General features: G+C 53.3%; 3 protein-coding genes across 4 annotated transcripts; 1 reads left to right on the plus strand and 2 right to left on the minus strand.

Annotated features, from left to right (window-relative positions):
• Window positions 1-1,750: 1,750 nt before the first annotated feature.
• Window positions 1,751-2,649, minus strand: LMH87_005145 (uncharacterized protein; the record flags this gene model as incomplete). Its single annotated transcript, XM_056202809.1, has 2 exons — window positions 1,751-2,385; window positions 2,448-2,649. 2 exons carry the CDS (start codon window positions 2,647-2,649, stop codon window positions 1,751-1,753), a joined length of 837 nt encoding a protein of 278 aa, XP_056058328.1.
• A 1,337-nt stretch (window positions 2,650-3,986) lies between these two features.
• On the plus strand, window positions 3,987-9,056 carry LMH87_005146 (uncharacterized protein; the record flags this gene model as incomplete). Of its 2 annotated transcripts, XM_056202810.1 has the most annotated exons (2): window positions 3,987-7,031; window positions 7,086-9,056. In XM_056202810.1, 2 exons carry the CDS (start codon window positions 3,987-3,989, stop codon window positions 9,054-9,056), a joined length of 5,016 nt encoding a protein of 1,671 aa, XP_056058329.1. The 2 variants fall into 2 exon arrangements, with proteins under 2 accessions (XP_056058329.1, XP_056058330.1); XM_056202811.1 differs by lacking the exon at window positions 3,987-7,031 and having other exon boundaries at window positions 8,448-9,056.
• Window positions 9,057-9,897: 841 nt separating this feature from the next.
• On the minus strand, window positions 9,898-13,317 carry LMH87_005147 (uncharacterized protein; the record flags this gene model as incomplete). Its single annotated transcript, XM_056202812.1, has 1 exon — window positions 9,898-13,317. The coding sequence occupies one exon, from the start codon at window positions 13,315-13,317 to the stop codon at window positions 9,898-9,900; it is 3,420 nt and encodes a 1,139-aa protein (XP_056058331.1).
• Window positions 13,318-14,927: the final 1,610 nt, after the last annotated feature.

Raw genomic sequence — 14,927 nt, forward strand, 5'->3', positions numbered from 1 at the left:
ACCGGCAGTGCTACAGAGCAACACGGTGCTAAACGATGCCGAAGCCGCCGAATTGACAGGCACGGAAGTTCAGCCGTGGCTAAGGTACCAGTAGCTCAGTGTGAACGGCCCTCCGCTCTCCGCAGCTTGCTGTCCCGGAGATGCCCCTGGGGTAATTGATCGGACCGATAAGGGAAAAAAAACGACCTTTTCTGTTGGGCGCTATGATGAATGGAGTGCCTGTTTGATACGTCAATTGCATTGCAGAAATATTGATGCCGGTCCTCGCCACGACATGCGGGTCAGTTGGTATCTGCTGGACATCACCCTCAAACCTTGTCAGCCACATATGGAATGATAGGTATAATGCAGCGCAGCGGTTCTTCTGGAATACCTCTATTTTCCAGCGACAATGTGTTAAACACCAAAAAAGACACTATGGCAACACCTACTCGAACAACTACCACTCGTAACCCGCGCCCCAGCAGTGTTTCGCAGGCCATGGGCTCACCGAGCCTGGTGACACCAATGCAGGTTAATAGCATGGCACATCGAGACCGATTTGGGGGTGTAGAGCTCACAACTATTTTCTGGCCAGAAGAAAAGAAAAGTAGAAGAGAGGGCGCGAAAGATGGCGCAAGCCTGGAGCTTCCAACATTATTGTGAGCACATGTGCACAGTTGTATAACAAGACGACATTATACCGAGGCATCGCCACAATCTAGTGAGCTACATACTATTTAATCTTTTAATTTACTTGTCGTTCCTGAAGAATTGTCGTTTCGTCTAAGCCCAGCCGCCTGTCAGACATGCAGACTTGTGCAGGGGCAAATACCGAATAAAAGATGGGGTACGCCACAAGATTTCAGCTCTGCAGATTGCATACGCTTCAAAAATGAATAGCTAGCAGCAGTGCTAGCTTGATGCAACTGAAAAACAGTTGTGTGCATAAAACGACCACGTGCTGGAGGCTTGAAACTACTGCGGCCGCCACAAGGCACGCCAGCACATCGGGCAAGGAATACCGAGCATTGCAAGAAAGTGTTCAATAATGCCAATTTTGCTTCGAGGTACTGATGCTACCGAGAATGAAGATGGCCGTTTCCACATCTGAGACTTATTGGCGCTGGCGCAGCTGAGCTGACTGCGTAGTCCGCCGAATCCGAGCAGCTTGTGACGCTCGGGCTGGCCGAGGAATCTGTCTGACTGATTCAATCAGGCCAGAAAGATGAGGGAAAATTGTGTCTGTTCCGAGATGTCCAGACAAATGTGTTTTCGGTCGGCGAGCCTCTGCTACAATGCCAAGTCGCGAAAGGCTGTCCGGCGCAGTCGTATTCGCGTGTCACCCTGCCGAAACTGGTACACAAAAAATTGTTCGAACACATGGGTCAATAACAGCTCAATAATGAGAAACTTTGAGCAGTTAGAATTCAATTGACCGCAAAATAGCCGAATGACAAGGGGATCGTAATAATACTGATGAATTGCTAGGCGAGCCTCGAAAGCAGAGTGGCTTGCGCGTCACGATGTTGTAAGTGTGATCAACTTTGTATAAATTCTGCAGATAATTTGACTATCAAATAAGAGACGAGACCGCATTGGCCATGAAAAATTGAAAAAAGTGTTTTGTCTATGCCAAAAGTAAAATCCTCTATCGCTATTATGATGCTAAATCCCAATGAAGAGCGGAATGAAAAGAAACGCCGAGACCTATGTATGATGCCAATGCAATGTCGTGAATGCGTGAAATGGCGCCTTGGATTTCTTTAAATCAGGCCAATGAAGTGTCTTCTTGCTCCTTTTCCGCATTCGTAAAAAGATACATGAGCGTGACGATAAGTTTTCCAGCGCCGGAAACAGCAATGGCAGTCGCAGACCCAACCTCTTTGTAGATTAGGGCACCGATCAGGCAACCAGCGACGAGGGCGACGAGAAAAGCCACTCGGCGCGTGCGAGGGCGGTTTTTGATAACAAAGAGCTTCTGGTCAATCATCAAGTCGACCCATGCGGCTGTTGCCATGGCGGTGCTGATTTCCGTCATGGCGAGACTGCGGGACTGGACGACCTGGCTGCCCGAAGCGCTGGCCAGCAGGCCAATGACGGCGAGAGCAGATGGGCCACGCTCCTTGACACCAAACTTGTATTGTACCGCGGCGGCAGCGAACACGAGCGCGGTTTGGATCAGGTTGCAGAGGATGAGCCACCAGCGCTTGCGAGGGCCGACAATGTGGCTGAGCTGTCCGGTAAGCCAGCCGGCGCCGAGGAAGACACCCAGAGCCATGCCGATGTTGGGAGTGATAAACATGTCGCCATTGAACTGGGGAAAGACGATTGCCAAGCACAGGAACACAGTATTGCCGGTCTGGTTGGAAGCGAAGCAGTGGTAGTCGGGAAAGGTCGTGGCGTCTGCGCGAAGAGGGTCAGTTAGCGGTGGGATCAGTACGCGCAGTATGGCAGACATGACGTACCTTGAATGCCCGTGCAAAATGTGAGTATCAGCAGTTGTAACTCGGCAAACAAAGTTGGGCGAATTTCGTGAGTAAAGTGAGTGACGACTGTATTTCTGGGAGGAATCGTCTTGATGCTGCTCGTCTGGTGCTCGTCATCGGACGAGTGGCCAGAGGCGGTTGGGCTTGCCACATAATCCGTGACAGCTTCTGATTTGGTCATTGCGACGGGTTACGAAGAGCGGAGCGGAGCGAGAGATGACAGGCATGAGATTGCTTTCACTCTGTAATTGAGTGCTGGACTAAATAAGATAGGCGAGCAACACAGCAAAGAGAAGAGGCGGTTGAGTGGAGGACTACTTCAAAGGAACCCAGTATTAAAATTGGAAGAAGTGGCAGCCAGTCCTCCATTTATTAAAGATGTAATCGGCACAAACCGACAGCCGCATCACCCAGAAAATTTAAACTGTGTCAAACCAGGATCCACACGGGAACAAGCATCCTCTCGATGCGGACGCGGGTTTGACGTCGGGGGGATGAGGAAAACTGGATTCTGAGTGAGAGTAGACTGTCGCCGCTTTAGAGAAGAATTGCGGTCATTCTTGCGAGAGTCACAGGAATTAGACGCCCGAGAGGATGGGACCAACTAAAGCGGCAGCTGACTTTAACCCGCATCAAGTTGGGCATTGCCCGATTCGGCCAACCGTCTTCCGCCCGGCAGCCGGAGCCGCACTGCAGGCTTGCAGCCTTGGAGCTGCGGCCCCGGCCAGGCCTGTTTGCCAGTCCGCCGATGCCGCCGACAGCCGCTCCCCACCTAAGCTCGTGCATGCGATGGCCTCGTTCGTGTAAATGAAGCCGTAATTTGCGGTGTGCAATCCTTGAAGATTTTTTCTCGCATGGTAATGCATGTCTAATGACGGATCGCAATTTGGTCATTGCTTTAATGTTTCTGAACACTGCAACGCACGGGTCTCAGTGCAAGACTTGGGATCACCGTGTTGTCGCACCCGGGCGCTGCTTGTTGGCGTAGAGTAAAACATCCTCGTCATGGACATGAGCAGTCCATAGTCTCAGCTGCAGGACATGAAGTCTCATCTTTCTTTTTTTCTTCTTCGGTTTGGCACTGGTACCTGCATGACTTTGGGCCTAGCTCGGCGCCCGCTCTACATGGCTGGATGGCCGCTCTTTCCTGACCAAATGGTTTTCTGAGCGCGGTTGACACCAACATCAGAAGCTTGATACAAGAGATTTAATTCAAATATCAAACTCTCACGATGAAGCATCAATGAGCTACATTGCTTCTTACAATGCTGCATCTTCCTTGACCTAGCCAGTTTGACCACTTACAGCGCCGCCACCAACCCGTCATCACGTGTTTTCGCATCTCGCTGACTAACCGACGCGTCTCAAACGCGGACCCCACTAGCTTGGGCAGGCACGACGGCGCGAGCTTCACGGTAGTGGCACACCACAAAGAGAGCCGTTATCGTGATATCAATTGTCAAATGTCGCCGAAATACCCTTTTTTTCTCCTCGTCTAGAAGCTAAGTTGTCAGCTTCATGACTCGCAACAATCTTGCCGATCATCTGACCTGGTTGCTCAACAACATTTCCCTATCAACACCACGGCAGCTCGACCTTCCAACACCCACTGGACTGTATCTCGGCGCTTCAGACGCCTCCGATTCAATCCCGCCTCCCAGCACCAATTCGCAGGTTCTGAGACGGCAGGGGAAGCCGCAAAGCTCACACGAAAGTCAGCCTTTGTCCAGCCTGCCGGTAAATGGCCTCCACGAGAGGAGCGGCCACGAACCACCAGCTCGCGACACGGCCCAGCTGTCTCAGGACAACATGGGCCGCTTGACTTCGACAACAAAGTCCAAAAAGCCGTCTTTAGTGATTCAGCAAGCCGGAAATACGACACCGAAATCTTCTGCTTCGACCATTTACGATGTCAAAACCAGCTCGAGTCGGAGGGAGCCGCCTTCGAGCTCGCGGAAGGATCCCATCAAATACTCGTCCAGCAAACCGAAAGCCGCATACCAGCAGCCCATTTCGAGTATTGGATTAGATTTCGCAGACCTCGATGCCGACGACCTCGAATGTATGGATTTAACGACGGACACATTGCATTCGGTCGAATCATTGGAGTTTGTCAAAGAGGTGGCTATACAATCATCTGGTGACAAGAGCACGTCGTCCTCACAACCGAGGAGTGGCAAAAAGAGAAAGAGCAGCGACATCAATGGGTTAGCGGAATTCGACGAGCCCTTCGCTGATGTTTACGAAATGCTCGGCACTGAGCCCCCAATGTCAACCCCGGCCAAGATGCCCTCGTCTCGAAAGAAAGGCTCAACTAGTCTCAAGCGCCACCAGAAACGAGATGCAGAAAAACAAACACCATCCGCGCGGAAAGCGAGGCTCGATTCCATCAGCAGTGTTCCCGACGACTTTTCATCCCCAAGTCGAGCTGTTGCCGCTAAACGACCTCAACTCGACCTTTCTCCATCCCGGAATAGAGTGCCTGAATCTTCGCAAGATCGAAATAGGACACCAAACAACGACAAATTGAACACTATAGCAACGCCTTCGATCTGCCTCCAGCCCGCAGAAAGCACGAATATACCCGCTGAGCGCGTTGAACACTTCATTCCCGACTCCGATGATGAGTTTGTAACACCACCCTCTTTCAAGATCGCAAACACCTCTCAGGAGAGCCGACAAACGCGAGTCCTGCAATCCGAAGCCAGCCAAGCAATAGCGGATTTGCCTCAACCACAGCTTGGAGCGACTGCTTCATCCGACCCATCAACGGACGACGTCGTCATGTTACCGCCACAAAATGACTCACACTCTAGCCAGGCACCACGTATACTGTCATATTTGTCACAAAATCCTAATATATTGGACAAGAAATTTCAGCAACTGGATGTTCTCATTCAGCAAAACGCACGCGAATTCAGGCAGGCGATAGATTCGCGATGTACAAAGGATAAACGTGAAGGAATTAAAGCAGAAAAAGAACGCCTGTTGAAGCAAAAGAAGTCTCTCGAAGCTCTTGCTGTATCATTTCGCTCCTACGTTGAGATGTGCGATCAGCGGGAAGCTCTCGCCGCTCAAGTCGCCAAGGCGTACGTGGAAGGGATCGAAACCGACGAGGACGAAGCAAAACTTGACGAAATTACCGACATAGTGGAACAGAAAGAGAAAGAGTTGTTGAAAGAGCTTACTGAGGCCGGCGTTGAGGAAGCGGATTGTCTGGACACGGCAGATGGCCATGGTACTTCTCAATCTGGAAACGTTGTGCTTGGAACGCAACATCCACCAGGAGTGACAGTCAACATGTCAGAGCCCAGTTTGGATACTCAGCCGGGAATGATGCATGGGACGCAAGTTGTCCACCAAACCCAACTGGGAGGGACACCTGGCTCCAGTTATATGCACCACTATGCCGCCAATGGCAACAGCTTTGCGACCGGGCCAGCCGCGTCAAGGGCTGATGTGCCATTTCCCAGAGCCCCTACCAGTCAAGCGCTACATCATGTTGCCAGTCATAAAGGGCCAATAACAGTCGAAGACGCTGACCCATTTGAAGACGAGCTGATGTCCGAGTTTGATGACGACGTTATGCTCCCTCCTCCTCGCTCTGTCAAACAAGCTTCGAAAACTGCGAGCCACATCATGCCGCAGCGTGATCGAGACGAGTTCAGCGAGTTTAGCGACGATGCAGATATGCTAGCGTTCGCGCAAGACTACGAAAGCCAGCAATCTGGTAAAGAGCAGTCCCCCAGGAGCCGTCGAGTCTTCTCTGAAACGTCTGGAAATGCTGCACCCGTGTCCAGAGCCCGTTCGACATCGCGAAAGCCAACAGCTCCATCACAACCAGAACTGACCATCCCCCCACACCTGATGAAGTTTCCTTGGTCTCCAGAAGTGCAAAAGATGCTGAAAGATCGATTTCGCATGAAAGGATTTCGACAGAACCAACTGGAAGCCATAAACGCAACCCTGTCAGGCCAGGATGCATTTGTTCTGATGCCTACTGGCGGTGGTAAATCGCTCTGCTATCAGCTTCCTGCAGTCGTTCGAACGGGCAAGACTCGGGGTGTCACGATTGTCATTTCTCCGTTGTTAAGTCTCATGCAGGATCAAGTGGACCACATGAAAGCACTTGGCATCCAGGCCGTCGCATTCAATGGCGAGTGCTCCGCTGAATATAAACGGCAAGTGATGAACGCCTTTGGAGAACGCAGCCCTGAGCACTTTATCGAGCTGCTTTATATCACACCAGAAATGATCAGCAAGAATATGGCATTCAACAATGCCTTGCAAAAGTTGTATAACAATGGCAAGTTTGCTAGGCTGGTGATTGACGAAGCGCACTGCGTCAGTCAATGGGGCCATGACTTTCGCCCGGATTATAAAACCCTCGGCGAGTCGCGAAGAAAGTTTCCCAACGTTCCTGTCATGGCGCTGACGGCTACTGCCACGCAAAATGTCATCGTTGACATACGACATAACCTAGGCATGAGGAACTGCAAAATCTTTTCACAAAGCTTCAACAGGCCAAATTTATATTACGAGGTCCGACCCAAGGGATCGTCTGTCAGCTCAGTCGATTACATCGCAAAATTGATCAAATCCGATTATGCTCGCAAGACCGGTATTGTCTATGCACTATCCCGAAAGGGAACTGAAAGCGTCGCAGAACGACTCCGAGAACAAGGCATCTCTGCCTACCACTACCATGCTGGCATGACACCCCCGGAGAAGGTCAATGTGCAGACTCGGTGGCAGAAAGGCACCATCAAGGTGGTTGTTGCCACCATCGCTTTCGGAATGGGCATTGACAAGCCGGATGTACGATTTGTCATTCACCACGGACTGCCAAAGAGCTTGGAGGGTTACTACCAGGAGACCGGCCGTGCAGGGAGAGACGGTAAACCATCAGATTGCATTCTTCTTTACGGCAGAAGAGACATAACGGTTCTCAAGAAGATGATTTTGGATGGTGAAGGCAACGCAGAGCAAAAAGAGAGACAGATGGCAATGCTGAACAGAGTCACCGCATTCTGTGACAACGAGTCTGACTGCCGCCGAACAGAAGTATTGCGGTACTTTGGTGAGGATTTCACTGCAGCACAGTGCCAGAAGTCATGCGACAATTGCCGATCAGGAAAAATATTCGAGCAAAAGGACTTTTCAGAGTGTGCCAGATCCGTCATCCAAGTTGTCCGGCGCCAAGAAAAGGTAACCGCTGTCCAGTGCGCGGATATTCTAATCGGTAAAGGGTATCCTAAGCACGAGCAGCGTCTGTCCGACGAATTCTATGGCGACTGTAAGGGGCTTATGAAGCACCAAGTCGTCCTTGTGATTGACAAACTTGTGGCAGAGAAAGGTTTGGCCGAGAACAACGTCGTTACCAAGTATGGCATGGCTATCCCGTATCTGGTCGTAGGGCTCGAGGCGAATAAATACCTGAATCGGCAGCGGAAGTTGATGTTGAAGGCGCCGATGGACGAGCCGCGTCCGAAAGCTGCAAAAAGCAAAAAGCCATCCACGAAAAAGACCAAGAAAGTAAAGGGTCAAGAAGCGCTCAACCTGCAATCGACATATGTTTCTTCGCCTGTGGATAAACGCCGCGCGCGCGCGCGAGTGCTTGATAGCGAGGATGAGGATGATTATCCAGCAACTTCGCACGGGTATGCCAATGATGGCTTCGTCATTTCGGATGAGGAAGAGGAGGATGATGACGATGAGCACGACGCCTTTGCCGAACTACCCAGCCACCGACCAGCCAAACCAAGCAGCAAGCAAAAAGAAAAGCAGGCCGCTACACAAGCAAAGGCACCGTCACCGTTTGGTCCTCCGATCCACTCCAAGAAGCGTCTGGAAGATCTCTCTGAGTTACACCAGGATATCGTCGCTGGCTTTGTGCAGGAAGCCCGAAAAGTTGAAGAGCATATCCGCAACAAGAAGGAGCTTCGACGGCCGCTTTTTAGCGAGAAGGACTTTCAAGAGATGGCTCTCAACTGGACCACCAACATGGAGCGCATGGGTCGCATTCCCGGTATCGATGCTGACAAGGTCAGAGAGCATGGTCCAAAGCTGCTTCCACTCCTGCGCAAGCATCATGAAATGTTTCTGGAAATGACGGGCGAAGATGACGAGAATGACGAGGACATTGTCGACCTCATCAGCTCTGACATTGAATTTGAGGACGAGGACGCAGAGCCGAGCTTAGGCGAAACCTCGCACTTTTTCGCACCACCACAGCGGACCCATCCCGACGTCTCAGCATTTCATGCTCGCCTCGAAGAAGCGAATCAGTCTCGTGAATTTGCATCGCAGAGCCAAGCTCGATCGAAACCGTCGTGGGCGAGAGGCGGAGCGGGTGGTGGCGGCGGAAGGGGCAAGAATTACAGGCGCAAAGGAAACGGAGGAGTGAAGAAGCGCAATGCGAGTGGTGGCAACTCTAGTCGGAAATCTAGCGGTGGCTCTGCTTATGCTTCTGGTTCTGGTTTTGGGGGAGGTGGCGGCGGCGGCGGTGCGTCGCGACCATCTGGGGCCAGGAAGGACGGCAAGATTGTGAAGAAGGCCGGTGGGGGGATTGGTCTGATGCCGTTGTAAAACCCACGAGGCATGACATGTGTTGAAGAGTTGCATATAGCGGTTACTAGGGGAGGATGGGGGAGGCTCATTACGATGCATCATATCTTGGAGTTTTTTTTTGGTTTGCTTTGGCGGCTCTCTGTCAGCATTCTCTGGCTACAAGCCATTATTACACGATTAGCACACTTGCATCTAGAAGAGGAAGAAGACGATAATGTGAAACCATTTGACAGTCATTCATCTACACGCGTGTCAAGAATGCGAACATTAAGAACGTCATCACCGTCATCACCGTTACCATGATCAGAATGAAGGACGAACACCATGTGCCTTTGGCAGTTTTGTTATACAATGTTTTATTTATGATGCGCCTCCGCTCTCACTAATCATACATATACATACGTACTTGCTCTCTCTGGCTAATGAGGACATACACTTTTTTTTGATGCAACAAGACAGGTTGACAAAGGATGCAGAAGCAATAGCAAAAGAAAGAAAAGACGAGGAAAAGAGGCATAATTAAATCTTAGAAGGAGTAATTGATCGGATCTCAGGTTTTGAAGCAATAGAGAACAAAGAAAGCGATTTCCGTAAACTCCGCCGCTAGGATATCATGGCCATTGTGTGACAGAGCGCGCGTGTGCATCTATAATAAAAACAAGAGACGTACCAAACCATTTTATAAAGAACAGAAAACCAACTCTGCCTGCTAGAAAGATGCTTGCATTAAAAAAAAACCAAAAACACAAAATAGTAATGCATCTGTCCCTCGACGTACAGTCCATATGTGTACCTTTTCAATAGGACATTACTAGTCAAGTCCGAGTAATTGTATTCCTCTCTCGTCTTTTTCTCCTTTTCAAAATCGCCAGCGAGGCTTATTGGGGTCTGTCGTGTCCTTTTTGCGGGACAGCATCGGGCTGGATCGACCAGGCATTCTGGGCAAGAGGCTTTCTCTGTGTGAGGCCAGCGAGCTCGCTGGTCGGCTCTGGCCCTCTTCGACGCCGTGGCCAGCACGAGGCGGCTGAAGAGATGTACGACGGTTGCCTATGGCACTCATGGAAGACTTCTTGGCCAGCGTCTGCTGGGCGTAAGGCCCTGGCGAGGCGAGGCGCTCTCGGATTCCCATGCGAGAGTGGCTGGTTCTAGAAGGCGTTCGTTCCACTTGGGGCGATTCCGAGGTGGCGCGGTGGAAAATGTTGCGCATGGTGGGCAGTTTTGAGCCAGTACTGGCAGGGGAGGCTGCGGAGGCAATGCGTCGGTTGGGTGTCGCGAGCGTGTTCGGGCTTGCATGTTGTGACGGCGGATGAGGAGCCTGGCTGTACTTTAGGCCGGTGTCCAGCTCGTGAGTTTTTGTTGATGTATTCCAGCGGGGACGATGGTCCAGAGTAGACGGAGGTCGGGGAATTGCGCTGCCTGGCACGGGAGTGCCCGCGGAAGAGCTGGGGATGGTTGAGAGCCTCGCGGCCTGTCGCCTTGAAAATGCCGATGCCGGTTCCGGGAGCGATGAGTACCTGCGGTTGGACGATGCAAGAGTGTTCGGTGAGCGAGCCTTGGGTTTCGCAGCCACTGGAGTATGCGGGTCAAATCCCAGGCTCGTCATGATGACAGACGAAGGCGGTGAGCTTCCAGGCGTGTCATGGCCACTACCAACCGTTGATCGATCGTTGGACAAGAGGCTTGAGACGGAATCCCGAAGCTGCTTGCTCCTGTTGTCGGCCATGATCCCTTCCACGACGCCGTCCATCTCCTGCATATTCTGCTTGAGTATTGACCAGCGCGTTTGCAAGTCGGTGTGGAGTCGCAATATTTCACCGTTGACTGTCAAACGGTCTTTGACACCGCGGTCGATGATGGAGAGCACACGTTCAATGGCGGGGCCATAGTGCAGCTTTTTTGCTTGATAGCTCTCTATCTTCTTGGTCATGATTGGGGGATTAGTGAGGTGCAGTCTAACGTCGACGCCCTCGCGAAGCTTAAGGAGAGACCGCTCGACAGATTCATGCATCTTTTGCGCCTGGCGACCGGCGCCACGGAAGACAATGACCCATCTATCCTCACCTAGTTCCTTACGCAGCGACTCGGCGTCCTTTTCCAGCTTTCGATAGCTGTTGTCGAGGCCTGTTCGTCTCATGGTGAGCTCGTCACACGCGGTAGGAAATATGTTCTCGGCTCTCGTTTCAAAGACGGATAGGCGCATGGGTAGGAAGTCGAGCGAGGCGCGTAAAGGCTGCATGCGTGCGAAGAGAGCAAGTAGGCTGGAGTCATCCTGGGACAAGCTGGCGCTGGCAGCATTGAGAGTGGTCGGCGAGCTGGGACTCAGGGGAGCCGTAGATATAGGCAGGCGGCCGGGAGATTTCACGTGGGGTATTGTGACTGGTCCATCCTCGACAATCGTCTCGAGGTCACCAATGTCAACATTATCGCCGCCGGCGCTGGCAACGATGGTTTTGTGGCGGCGTTCCTCCATCTCGAAGACGAGACGGCTCAGCTCGTCCATTTCACTTTGTATGTCTCCCAGTACATTGTTCCAGAGCTCCTCCCACTCCATGGCGATCTCAACCTGTCCACGGACGCTGTGCAGGGTGGACTTGATTTTAGACCACTCGTCGAGGATGATTTCCATCTGAGATACAGCTTGATGGGTGTCTTCCTTGGGGACCTGGGAAGAATCATCGCGCTGCTGAAGTTCCTCAATCGCCGAGACATACGCGTTGATGAGTTCCTCGAACCGTACAATGGCGATCTCGACGTCGCTGAGGCCTTCACGGCCGCCGGCCGCCGCCCACTCGACATCATCTTCGCTGTCGAGGCCTCCAATGACCTCTTGGGCTTTTGAGATCCAGCTTCGAATCTGGTCGGCGGCGTTGATGAGAGCCTTGGTAGCTGCGCTGGCTGTGGGGATGGCAGAAACCTTACTCGAGAGCGAAGCGGCATCAGGGAGCTGTAGCGAGGTGAGCTGGGCGAGTTGATTGGCAAAGGAGGCTCGGGAGAGGGTGTAGATGGAGCCAGGACGATTGCGGTTCGGGGTGAAATAGGAGCCAAGACCAGGGACATAGTCGCCTTGGCCCGAGGCGGCCGGGGGTGTTGTGGGCGGAGGCGTCGCGGGAGGTGGTGGTGTATCTTTTGGGGGAGGAGGCGGGGGCGTTGGCGACAAGGCGGGTGATGGGGCGCGGGGTTGTCGTTGGAGATGCTCGCGCCTTGTCTCGAGGGTGACTTTGGTGCCATTGCCATTGGTGTGGTCGGGCAGGCGGTACTTTTGGGTGTCCATCTCGAGAGGATCGGGAGCTCTAATCTCGGGCAGTCGCGGGGACTGGTCGGGTATAGCAGAACGCGGGCGCAGGTTGGGCTGACTGGCAAAGGACTTGAGGGTAGAAGAGGCGCCGGCGCCTCTCCAAGGGCGGCCTCTCCTGGAAATGACGGAGCTGATGGAGCCGGCGATGTGTTTTTCGTCAAGCTGGCGTAGCTGGTGTTCGTCGAGACGGCCGACGAGGTCGCTAGTGGGCGGTGTGGGGTTGGGAGCCGACTTTCTGGAGGAGCCAAAGCCCAAGGCCTTGAGACGGGCAGCTAGACCAGGGGCGGGCTTTCGAAAGGAGGGAGCGGTTGAGGAGGCGGTGGATGGAGTAGCGGAAGGCGGCCTGGTGAGGGAGTTTGTTGCGTCGATAGTAGTTGTGGTGATGCTATCAAAAGTAGCGGCAGCGGCAGCGGGAGCCACAGTAGCTTGACCCACGATGACAGTGGTGGCCGTGGGAGCAGCAGGGATTGGTGCCGGTGTGGGCGTTGGTGTGTTGTCGTTGTCGACCGCGTCGTCGTCGCGGGTTCGGCTGCTGGAGCGGCTCCAGGCGGTCGAGGTGCCTCTGCCCGGCTGGCTTGGGCTGCTGGTGGTGGAGACGGAGTGTGCTCTGGTAACTGTCGACGCGGATGTGGAGTCGTCTGCGATGGACGAGCTGGACCAGCTGGTCGAGAGAGACGGACAGGGCAGAGTGGGCACGTCGCCGGTGTAGATGTCGGCGAAGCCAAGCGAGTTGGGGCTCAGATCGAGACCGTCGCTGTCATACTGTCCGCGCAGGTCAAAATGCGAGTGAGGGCGCTGTATTCGAATGTGAGGATGAGAGCGAGAATGGGTATGAGGGGGGGACTGGTCCGAGGGGAGCGGCTTGGGAAGGGTGTGCACCCTGGGCGGCAGCGTCAGTTTGGGCGTCGCGGTGCTGATGCTGGTGTGGGTGCTGCTGGCATCGGCCCTGCGAGGCCCAGCAGTGGTATACTCCGCGGCCGTCATAGGGGTTCGTCGGCCTCGATTCCGCTGCAAGTGGTGCTGTAATTTCGCCCTTGTCTAGCGGTGTCGCAGGCAGGGTTCCTCTTCCAGCTGCGCGGGGAGGAGCCGTGAAATGAGGTGGAGCGGAGGTTCTTTTTCTGCCCCTGGAAAGAATTTTCCAATCTTTGCAAAGGACAAGATGAGCAAGTCGTCGTGCGTTGCTGAAATGGCACGCCGTCTGTAGCCAAATGAATTCACTTGCTTCTCAGTGCAAGCCAGCCAACGCGCTATCATGCAACGCCAGCCAGCCGTGAGCTGATCTGTGCTGCAGCCTGCAGGAAGCTCTCGGTGGCTTCAGTGGATGCAGCCACTGACTGGTAGGTAGTCTCGATAGGGCGTAGCGTCGCTGGCAGGTGGATCTTTCCGCCCGAGCTACCCCTGTTTGCTGGGAGCCTTCAGGCACCGGAGCCCCTGTATGTACGGCGCTGGTGCTTGTTTGGCTTGCAGCTGCAGGCGACATGCACAATGCCGCTGCAAGACGATGGAGTCGCTCCAAACGTTGGGTTGGGCTGCCCGATATCCCGTTTGCTGGCTCGTCTGTCTCGATGCTTCGTGGTTGGGTATGGTCCTTTTCGTTTTGCGCGCCGCCTATCTCGTCACGTATCCCCGTGCGCCTTGCCCGGTATTGATTGGATCGGTTCGTGCTGGTCCTGGGGCATTAAGACCAGTTCTATCGACGTTTGTCTGCGCGCGGGCACGGGCGAATAGGGGTGCGGTGCTGCGGCCGGGTCGTTCGTCTCGATTCGGGGTGCCGTGTGGCGCGGGGGAGCGAAAGAGATAGATTGGAACAAAAGAGAAGAAAAAGAGGGAATGCTACAAATTGAAAAGTAGAAAGAAAGAAAAGGGACCCTCGGAGATGCGTCGTGGTCAAACGTAGGCAGCCTCGGAAACGAAAAGACAAAAAGTTAAAAGCAAGCAAGAGCTGGGCAGCCAGCAGAGACGACGGATGATGCAACACCACTCGCTCGTGTGTCCCGTCCAGTAATACAAGGCCAAGGCTGCCGCTGGGACTCTTGCAAGCTCCGGATCGGCTCTGGCTCCCCACTGGCAACCTGATCATTTGTCAATCAAATAATTTAGGGGACCGGACCGGCTTTCTTTTTACTTTTTTATTTAGCCCCGTGGGTGGCTAATCTCGCCGCCCCCATGCAAGGCGCGTGTAATTAAATACGCCAACACCATTGTGAGTGGCAGAAGGTCGGTCACCCTTGCGAGCCATCACTCTCACAGGCCCCTGCCGCAGTTTGTGTCCTCAGGCGCCCAAGCCGGCCAGCCGGTGCCACGTCAGATGCCTAAAAAATTTTGTCTTCTTCTTTTCTTTTGACCTCATTTGCTCCAAGCCGTCATTGCATTGGGCATCTGGGAAGCATACCCAATATCACACTCCCCGCAGCTCCTGCTGGCTAGTCTATAAGTTTCCGCCACCTTTTCGTTCAATGGCCTCCTCACCCGCTCCGTGTGTGCGTCGCCCTGCTCGAGGGATCCTTGCACATAAAATCCTTCCTTCTTCTGGATTCGACCCTCCAGTGACTGCCTATGTACAAGTCTCGGATCTTGAGTCCGCGAGTCGACGC

Source organism: Akanthomyces muscarius, chromosome 1 (genome assembly GCF_028009165.1).
Source record: "Akanthomyces muscarius strain Ve6 chromosome 1, whole genome shotgun sequence".
NCBI classification, from domain to species: Eukaryota; Fungi; Ascomycota; class Sordariomycetes; order Hypocreales; family Cordycipitaceae; genus Akanthomyces; species Akanthomyces muscarius.